The 11,221-nt window shown below is 39.9% G+C and overlaps 1 protein-coding gene across 1 annotated transcript in view; it reads left to right on the forward strand.

Annotated features, from left to right (window-relative positions):
* Positions 1-3,175: 3,175 nt before the first annotated feature.
* LOC143300810 (uncharacterized) overlaps positions 3,176-11,221 on the forward strand; it is a 17,285-nt gene continuing 9,239 nt past the window's right edge. The window contains exon 1 of the mRNA XM_076614739.1: positions 3,176-3,617. Coding sequence (XP_076470854.1) covers positions 3,374-3,617 — 244 coding nt within the window. The 5' untranslated portion in view covers positions 3,176-3,373. The remainder of the gene's footprint in view (positions 3,618-11,221) is intronic.

The raw sequence follows: 11,221 nt of genomic DNA on the forward strand, positions 1-11,221 counted from the left end.
CAAGGTCTGGGCTGTAAGGGGGATGAGGGAGCAGTTCCCAGCCAGCTCGTTGATGGTCTGCACCGTTCGGGCTGCTGTGTGAGGCCTTGCGTTGTCATGATGCAAGATGACTCCTTCTGACTGATGACCCCTGCGTTTGTTCTTCATGTCTTTCTTGACCTGCCTCAGCAGTTCACAGTAATTGGCACTGTTCACAGTGCTTCCTTTCTCAAGGAATGAAATGGTGATTGGGCCTTGCATATCCCAAAAAACGGTGAGCATCACCTTCCTCGTGGACCGCTGGGACTTGAACTTCTTCTTCACTGGAGAGCCTACGTGCTTCCACTCCATGGACTGCTGTTTGGACTCAGGCTCATAGTGCCAAACCCATGACTCGTCACATGTGACCACCTTCTTCAGAAACTCATCACCATCCTTCTCATAGCGGCAGAGACACTGCTGGGACAACTCGACACTCCTCTGTTTGTGCTCTGGAGTAAGCATCTTTGGCACCCACCGGCAGCTGACCTTCGAGTAGCCAAGGTCATCATGGACAATTTTGTGTGCTGTCCCAACAGATAAGCTCAAAGTCCTTGCAATGTCATCCACTGTCACCCTTCTGTCAGACTGAATGAGGTCATTGACTGATTCGATCACCTCAGGAGACCTCACTTCTGTAGGCCTTCCAGGCCTGTCTTCATCCTCAACACTGCTCCGTCCTTCTTTGAACAATTTAGCCCACTTGTAGACATTTTTTCGGCTGAAACATGTGGCACCATACACAGTTGACATTCTCCTATGAATTTCAATTGGTTTGCACCCTTCAGCAACCAAAAACTTGATAACTGACCGCTGTTCAATCCTGGAGCATGCTTCTTGGTCGGCCATCTTTGTTAATCGCCAAAACTCTCAGTTTTTTTTAATCTGCAAAACAAATTAAATCCATGTGAAAAAGAAGTAAAAAAAAAAAGAAAAAAAAAAAAAAAAAAGTAAGCTTCTGTCTGTATTAGAAGTCCTTATACCGAAAAATTCAATTTATTTATTGAATGACCCTCGTATATTCCCGGTGGGTGTAACTAAACTTGTACATCTATCTAGATCTAGAGAAAACGGCTAAATGTTGCAGTGTGTTTGCGGCGATAGCCACGTCTCTTTTACCGCGGACTTAAAAAGAATTTTTACTTGCCCTTAAAGATTTTTTGAATGCCCAAGATACACCTGAATAATATGATTTAAACAGCGTTCTCACTGCGAATACCGCAATTGATTTATCGCCCTTTAAAAAAGTATGTTCAAATATTAAATTTTAGAACATCAGTTAAGGAGCCACGATTGTGTAATGGTTAAGACAGTTTCTTCTCACCCGAACACGCGGGGATCAAATCTGGTTAGGACTTTTTTTTTTTTAACCCGAAACTTTATAATAACAAATACAGAACACATTTTTACGATTACATTTTTTTTAAAGTGTATCACAAGTGAGTCTTGAAGGCCTTGCCTCTCTTGTTTTTTTTCTGTGTTGTTTGTTTTGTTTTTGTTTGTTTCCCCTTTTTTCGTTTTTTTCTTTTTTTTTTGTCAGATGGCTTGATGTAAAAAACAACAACAAAAAACAAACAAAAAACAAAACAAAAACACAACAACAAAAAACCCCACAAAAAACAGTTGTTGCTTATTCAATTACCATCTTGAAATAGAAATGTTGACTTTGACTTTGACACACGTACGCTTGCACGCAAACACGCACGCACACACTCATGCAAACGCACACAAACACGCGCACATGCACATGCATACACCCGCACATTCTTGCAATCCTGACAAACACTGATTTTTCTTCCCTCGATGGAAAGGGACGGATTTTCTTTCCACTTCAGACCTTTCCTTTGACACTCTTCTTAGCTGTCCTTTGCTCAAAGGAAGGTGGCTGAATGGTTAAGACGCTCATCTGCCAATACAAAGAGTGTGTGAGGGTCTGGGTTCGAATCCCGCTCTCTCCCTTTCTTCCAAGTTTGACTGGAAAATCAAACTGAGCGTCTAGTTATTCGGATGAGACGATAAACCGAGGTCCCGTGTGTAACACGCACTTGACGCACTGGAAAAGTACCCATGGCAATGAGAGTGTTGTCCTCCGGCAAAACTCTGTAGAAAAAATCCACACAAATATATATGCATGCACTAAAGGCCCGACAAAGCGCGTTGACTTAGCTGCCTAGCAGATGTGGTGTAGCGTATAATTATGGATTTGTCCAAACACCTCCTTAACAAACTGAAACCGAAACTGTCCACTTTCGCTTTCGCGTCGTCTTCCGTTTAAAGAAGGGACAGCGCCTTCTGGGAGAGATGCTCACATGGATGGGTGTACTCAATACAAAACGTGCAGTCTGCAGACACGCATACACATTCTCATTTACTACCACATCTCTTTCCACACATTCGGTTACACACAAACATTGCATACGCGTGGTCGCCTAACACCCCTGGCATGTAAACAAATTCATACGTTGAAAGGTAATGCGATAATTGTCCATTGTAATGAAACATTGATAAAACACATATGTGGTTATGAAATGGATTGAGAGAAAGGTGGGGGAGGGAGCGGGCGAGAGGGAGGGAGGGAGGTGGAGAGAAATAAGAGAAACAGGGAGAGAGACGGGGTGGAGGTGGAGGAGAGGATGGACGACAGAACAGCTTAAAAACATTTAACACCACAACTCACACTAGAGCAATAAGAAACCCAGATAGATTTTATCACTTGCCATACATGTTTAGAATGCATACAGCAGAACACTGGAACATCAAAACCCCGGCAAATGTACTGACCCTTTGAACAACACGACAGGGAAAATAGGAAAAGAAGTGACATGGTTTGTGTGGGCGAAGGTGGTATGTGAAAGGTAAATATGAAGCTGAGGTTGGAGAAAAAAAAAATGTGGGGGTGGGGCGGGGGGGGGGGGGCAGGGGGAATGAAGCTTCAGAAAAAAAGAAAAAAAAAGAAAGGAAGATAAAAGAAAAAAAAGTTGTGTATACTACGCAACAGTCTCACGTAGCTGTGCGTGCACTTGTTTTGGACTGGGGAAGACTGAGGTCACACAACAGCACAGCCAACATTTCCACCCGTCCTGTAAAATCTTCACACCAGAATAGAAAGCTGATAAAAGGACAGAACCTGACAAACCAGTTTCGTGCTGTCACGTGAAGCGACTACACCTGCACAGGTGAAGGAGCCACAACTGTAAAACAAGCAGGCAAAGGAACCGTAGCTGTGGAAAAGAGACAGGGAATCTTAACAACAAACGGACAGAACTTTGTTTTCGCGGATTTTTCTGTTGTTGTTGTTGTTGTTGTTTTGTTTTGTTTTTCTTAAAGAGAGAGAAAAAATAAAACACTTGACATCATGTCAGTTTTCAACAGCCGTACAGGAGGCTATAAGGCCGGAGTGTTCTTTTTGTTTTTTGCCAGCTTTGTTTTCCTGGTTGGGTCTGGGGCTCCGTACTGGTTGAAAACAGATGGACTATTCCGGAATTCTGGATATGGGATCAGCGTGAAGATCCACGAGGGCTTATGGATGATGTGCACCACAGCCACTGTTTCCATCTCCAGTGCAACAGGTTGTGCCCCTTTTGGACTGATAGGATTCCGTGAGTAGTCTGCTATTTTTGGTTTCTTTTGTTGAAGATTGTGTATCTCTTGTGTCGACTTGTTGTTGTTGAAGATTGTATATCTTTTGTGTCGACGTTTTGTGGTTGTTGAAGATTGTATATCTTTTGTGTCGACGTTTTGTGGTTGTTGAAGATTGTATACCTTCTGTGTCGACTTGTTGTGGTTGTTGAAGATTGTATATCCTCTGTGTTGACTTGTTGTGGTTGTTGAAGATTGTGTATCTTCTGTGTCGACTTGTTGTGGTTGATATACCCTTCAGTCACGGCCAGTCAGTGACTGACAGTGTCCCCAACTTATGCAAAGTCAGCCACTCCCTCGTTTTTCTGTTTTTCTTTTTTACGTCATTTTCTTTGTGTCATTTCCTTCTTTCTGATTTCATTGACCCTTTCTCTTTTCTTTTTTCTTTCAGAATGTGTGTGACTTTGTTTGTCATACCTGTTTACTGTTGGTAACATGTTTGGTCAGGCTGGTGTGTGCTGACCATTAGGCAGCTGTGATGTGGGTTTGGGCATTTGTTTCATTTTGTTTTTGTTTTGGGGGGTAGTGTTTTATCTAGTTCTTATTCCGACACGTTCCAATATGCCTTTCCCCCAACCCAACCCCACTTTTTTTCTCTTTTTTTTGTGGGGGGAGGGGTAGTGTTTTTATTTTCTTATCCTTTAAAATCTAGTTTTTGAAGACACAATACTAATTTCCTGAAGTACATACATAGGAAATGGTGACAAAATGGACGAAACACTAAAACTAGACGAAAGAAAGAAATAGAAAAAGGACAAAACTGGAAACTCCATTAAACACTAAAAAGCCCGATTCTTCACGATTCTTCACTGTATAAAGGTGTAAGACCCTAGAAGAGCGTGATGCAATCCACTGTGATTTGAGGAGTATAATTCATGATGACTGGGGTGGAAATGAGGTGGAATTATACATAACACATTATTTTACTGTTCTCATCTTTCTAACATGTCCATTCATTACACATTATTTCACTGTTCTCATCTTTCACAATGCCCATACATAAATGTCCATACATAACACATTCATGAAGTCCATACATAACACATTATGCCACTGTTCATGGAGAACCTTTTCTTTTCTTTTTTTAATTGGATGGGGGAGGGGTGGGATTTCCGAGTAATCGATACCGTTCAAGACAAATTAGCGGTCGATTTCCATGCCTGCAAAATGTCAATAACACCGTTAGGCGAGTGACATCATATTTCACTCAAATACACACAAACGCTTTCTCTCTATCTCTCAGTCTCTGTCTCTGTCTCTGTCTCTCTCTGTCTGTCTATGTCTGTCTGTCTGTCTGTCTGTCTGTCTGTCTGTCTCTCTCTCTCTCTCTCTCTCTCTCTCTCAAGAGAGATCAAGATGGAGGCTGTTCTCAGTGCTGCTGTGATTCAGCTTATTTTTTGTGAATCTTTAAGATCACGTCTGAATCACTGAGTTATAACAGCTAAATTCATGTTCGTGGATGTATGTGGAATATATCTGTGTAAGTCTGAAGGTGGAAACTTTTCTTCAACTCAAGAAATCACAGCTTTCTGTATTCCTGACTGTGTGAACACTGTGATTCGTGTTGTGATGACCAATAAACACAACTCACCTGTGCCTGAGTCTGTGTCTGTGTCTGTGTCTGAGTCTGAGTCTGTGTCTGTGTCTGTGTCTGTGTCTGTGTCTGTGCCTGAGTCTGTGTCTGTGTCTGTGTCTGTGTCTGAGTCTGTGTCTGTGTCTGTGTCTGTGTCTGTGCCTGAGTCTGTGTCTGTGTCTGTGTCTGAGTCTGTGTCTGTGTCTGTGTCTGTGTCTGTGTCTGTGCCTGAGTCTGTGTCTGTGTCTGTGTCTGAGTCTGTGTCTGTGTCTGTGTCTGTGTCTGTGCCTGAGTCTGTGTCTGTGTCTAGTGGAAGCATTTAAAATCTGAAGCAAGTAATGCTCCCTTCGTGTATGATCAGTGGCGGTGATCTGTAGGAGTCCTTGCTTTCGGTGGATTTACGTGCTTTCAGTGGATTTATGTGTTTTCAGTGGATTTATATGTTGTGATAAAGTCATAGTGATTCATGTGTTTCTAAACACCCGACGAGGTCCGGCACTGTGACAGACTTCACCAGCATGTGTGACTGTAAGTACTGTGTTTTGTTTTAATTCATACACATGGCAGACACCGATACTGACTCATGTGATACCAAACTCAAACCTACAAGGGATTACATCCAGAAACGTTTTACGTGTGACAAAGATGAACTGGCTGTTTGGAGAAATTGTCTCTTTTACCGGTACTGTGCAATCCAATGCAATGACTACGACAACAACGGGACTATTCTAACTCCATCATCGATTCTTACTACTCTACCTCCGTCACCAACTATTTCTAAGTCTGTTCTTCGTATTTTCCATAAATCGACAAAATGTATAACAATAACATTTTATTTTACACATGGCTCTGGTGGAACTTTACTTTGTCAAGGAATGAACTGTCCATCTTGGGATAAAGAAGAATGTGAAATTTTAAAAACACTTGTGCTTGGTTTTCTAAGGGACCATAATGTTTATGAATTTTCAAACTCACTTTTATGCACACCACTGTCATTCATAAGTTCTTTCTCCGGCCTTCCTCATTTGTCATCTCCTGTGACGGACTTGACTGTAATGACCATGGAAAATGTTTCCTCTACAGACAAAGGTTTCCCTTCATCACCCCAACAGTCCCAACTCTTGATCAATCCGACTTCAAAAACACAAGACAATGTGGTTATCCTCCCCCCAACCCCACCTGTGGCCCCCACCCACCGTTCTGAACTGAGTGACCAAACTCCCCCCCAAAAGACCACCCCTGTTGGGAAAAGAACCAGGAGTCAAGTTCGACGTTCTCTGTGCCACTCGTCACACGCCCGCGCTGCTCCCAGTCCACTACCGGAATTAAAAAGGAGAATGTTACAATTAGAAAAAACAGTGAACTCTCTTACACCAAGTGAGGATTTAACTCAAAACACAGTTACTTGCTTGATCAATGATGCAATGACTGTTGTGAAAAATGAATTCCGTGTTTGTATTTCAAAAAAAGTTGATGTCCTCAATACAGAAATTGAAAAATTAAAATCAGTTGTTTCAGATCTTGAAAGCAAAAACAAAGAACTCATCAAAGAAAATCATTCAATTAAATCCCAGTTGGGTTCTCTCCAATCAGAACTGAACAGAAAGAAATACAATCCAGTTAACCAAGCAACAGTTGATACTCAGACCCCAACTGACCATGTATGTCAACATAAAAATGTTACTTCCCAAACTGATGCTGAAATTCAAACTGAAAATCACATACTCTTTACTCAAGGTTCAGAAACCGAAACACCAAATAGTGACGCAAAACCCATCAACACAGATAAACAGTCACACAGTGATCGTTCCGTCAATGATGGTCAGAAAGGAAATCCAGCAAATAATGCAGACTGTTTACCCCATGACAATGTCACAATCCACGAAGACATTTCTACTTTCAATTCCTTTGCTGTTCTCGATGATATCAATGATAATGACAAAGAACAAATTCATTTCACAGAGTCCCAACAATCAAAACAAATATTAACAAACAAACAGAAGAACCCATCAGAAAATGTTTCAAACCCCTCTACCAGAGATATTTTAGACCGTATGACTGTTCCTGAAAAGGCAACAATGCTGCTTCTTGGGGACTCGGTCATACGCTTCATTAACCCCAAGAGACTGGCCCCTCGTGGAGAAAGCATGTTTAAACTTTGTGTTCCAGGAATGTCTATTGATGACCTTCATCACTGGCTTTCTTCCGTACCAGTCTCACCCAACATAAAGGATGTGATCATCCATGTTGGTGTGAACTCTTGTCCCGCAGGTCCAGTATCCCCAGAAACATGGAATGAACTTTTTATTCTATGTTCTAAAACCTTCCCCCACGCACGTGTAGCTTTCAGCTCCATTTTGCCTGCCAGAGGGAATCATCATTTCAATAATGTCATAACGCCCTCAAACCTAAATCTAAAAGAAATATGTAAAAACCACAATATTGCTTTTATTGATAATTTTCTTCCTTTTGCGTCAGACACAGGTCTGTACAGCAGTATAAAACACACGAATACCAGAGGAACAGCAAGACTTGCTGAAAATCTCAAAACCCTGTGGCGAAGAGGATCCCACAGAGAAATCAAAGGTCCCATAAAAACATATACCAATAGCAGATCAGACTCCCCTCTGAATTCGTTTCCACTTGTCTCACCCCCGTCCTACCCCCAGAGAGTACCAAATTCTAGGGAATACTACAACTCCTTACCATTCAAACAAAACCAAGAGCGTCGTCCTGTTGGTCAGATATCAGAACATGCACCCCCACCCATGCAATCATCTTACCATTTTCCACCTCTCATTCCAAAATCACAAAGAGATGAACCCCCGTTTTCCATGCCTCCCAAACACCCTCATCAGTTCCAATATTACAATCACCCAAATCAAAATATCACCACCTCATACAGCAGTAACCATGGAGTTAATATCCGTCCAAGCATCTCCCAGAGACAAGAAACGGGAAATCCTGCAATGCCTGTGAATTATGACGCATACACTGACGAACTATTTAAAATGGCATCAAAAATATTGTCATTCCAACAACACTTCCACCCCCACTATTATGGTACACCTGTGTGAGTTTTCTCATCAACATAGCCCTGATGATTGTGACCTTAGTGGTCGGCAGGGGTATAAACAACATAGATTGATTTGATTTCTCATCAATACCATCTGTCTAACTGGGTGTTGTTATACTAAAATATAAATTCATATATACATATAATATATTCATATATTTATATATTAATAGCATTCCGGTATACAAATGTACATGTACAATTATGTGAATCATGCGTGTGATATGTATAGTTCTGCGAATGTTCACACGCTCGTGCAGCAAGTGCGTGGGTGCGGTAAGTGCACATTCGCGTGAACGTTCATGCGTGTGTGTGTGTGTGTGTGTGTGTGTGTGTGTGTGTTGCGGACACACTCGTGATCTCGTAATGCACATGAGGTTGTCATAGTTTGCCGGACCAAAACTATATTCAGCGCAAATTACGTGAGTTGTGCGGACGCAGTAAATATTATTGACCTTATTACTTGCTATATTTGAATTGTATTCTATGTGACTTCTTATTTGATGACGGTGAAAACTTGGATATATAATTGACCTAATTACTTGGTGTATTCGACTATATTCTATGTGACTTGTTATTTGATAGGTTGTTTAATCAGTGGTTAAGTATATTGCACACTGTGTACTTTTGGAGGTGCCCTTTGGTACTTCTTGTGTCTTTTTTTCTCCTTTCCATTGTACCATTGTATCATAACATTAATAGTCATCTTTGATACTGTTGTATTCACTTTTTCTGTTCCATGACTAAAACACTCAACACTTGGCCGATATCCGATGGTTTTAAAGTAGGTTTTCTGAATATTAATCATATCATCAACAAACTCGCTGATGTATCCCATGTCCTTTCAAACTCCGGAAAACAGTTTCACATATTCGGATTTGCTGAATCAAGACTAACAGACCATATACAAGACTCTGATTTACTACTACCAGGCTATTGTATTATTCGTAATGATCCGAAATGTTCTAGAGAAACAGGCCTTGTTGTATATGTTCAACAAAACATTAACTTTAAACGAATTGAATCACTCGAAAATTATCAAGTTGAATCTGTATGGATCGAAATACGCTTTAAGAAATCAAAACCTATCCTTCTCGGCTTTATCTATAGAAATCCAGCTGAACATGTAGATTGGATAGACAAGTTTATGTTGATGATGGAAGAAGCTTCTTTGTCTTCAAGTGAAATAATACTATTAGGTGACTTTAATATTGACTTACTCAAATCAAACAAACACTGGACAAAACTTTATGAATCATTTCACCTAACGCAGTTAATTGACATACCTACGAGAGTTACTGCAACGTCAAAAACACTTATAGATCATATATACGCTTCATCTACAAACTCCATAACAGAAGTATGTTCCCCAACGTTTGGCTGCAGTGACCATTCCCCTATATGTTTCACATGGTCCAAACGAGGTGTAAAAATTCCTGCAAATAGACATAAAACCGTTTGCCATAGAGATTTTAGACAATTTGATAAGGATTTATTCCTACAGAACTTGATACATTCTAATATGTCAGCTGTTTATCAGTTCTCTAATCCTGAAGAAGCACTGGAGGTTTGGTATCACAATTTTCTTAATGTATATGATAAACATGCTCCATTCATAACAAAACGTGTCAAAAGCTATCCTAAACAGCCGTGGATGACTAAAACCATTGATGATAAGATTAAGGAAAGAGATTCATCTCTCTCAGAAGGTAAGAAAGATGAATTCAGAAAACAACGTAATCTTGTAAATGCTTTGAAACGTTCAGAAAAAAAGAATTATTTTCAAGAACTTATTTCCACAAAATCCAATAATAAATTGATTTGGAAAGCCATAAATCAGTTAAATAATAAACATAATATCACGCAATCAACAACAACTAACGACATATCAGCAGAAAACCTAAATACACATTTTTGTAATGTAGCTAACTCAACAGTAGGAACAAACATGTCATCCCTTAATTCACTTGATATTCTCGAAACCTTTTGTAACACTAAAAATATTTCATCACACCTTGATATCCCTCTTATGGATGTACATGAAGTTTACTATGCTCTTTCCCACTTAAAAACAAACAGGTTCGAAAGGTATTGATGGTATAGATGGAAAGATATTAAAACTCTCTGCTCCTATAATTGCCGAAACACTTACTTATGTCTATAACCAATGTATCACAAAAAAGATAATTCCTAAATCTTTTAAAGTCGCGAAAGTAGTACCCATTTTTAAGTCAGGAGACCGTACAGACCCTTCCAATTACAGACCAATTTCAATTTTATCAATATTGTCAAAACCTTTAGAAAAACACATTAACAAACATATCCTTAATCACTTCAATCACTACAAATTATTTCATCCAAATCAGTCTGGTTTCAGGTCCAAGCACTCCTGTCATACAGCACTCACTAACTTAGTCGAACAATGGCTCACAAATATAAACAATAATGAAATTACTGGTGTTCTCATGGTGGATTTTATGAAGGCATTTGATGTGATAGACCACACTCTTCTTTTGAAAAAAACTAAAATTATATGGCTTTTCTGGAAATACACTTGACCTCATATCTTCATTTCTATCAGACAGAAGACAATTGTATCTATGAATGAATCTCAATCCTCTTTACAGTCTATCTATTACGGAGTTCCTCAAGGTTCAATTCTTGGTCCAATATTGTTTTCTGTTTATATAAATGATTTGCCTCTATTTATTAATGCATTATGTGAGATGTTTGCAGACGATACAACAATACATACAAATCACACTACAATAGACAAAGTGCACTATGCTCTGCAACAAAGCATTAATGATATAGTTAGATGGTCCAATTTAAATCACATGTGTCTCCATCCAAAAAAAAACGAAATGTCTCATACTCACCACCAGACAGAAACGCCAAAATTATTCACACAACCT

This window comes from Babylonia areolata, chromosome 26, assembly GCF_041734735.1.
Source record: "Babylonia areolata isolate BAREFJ2019XMU chromosome 26, ASM4173473v1, whole genome shotgun sequence".
Lineage (NCBI taxonomy): Eukaryota > Metazoa > Mollusca > Gastropoda > Neogastropoda > Buccinidae > Babylonia > Babylonia areolata.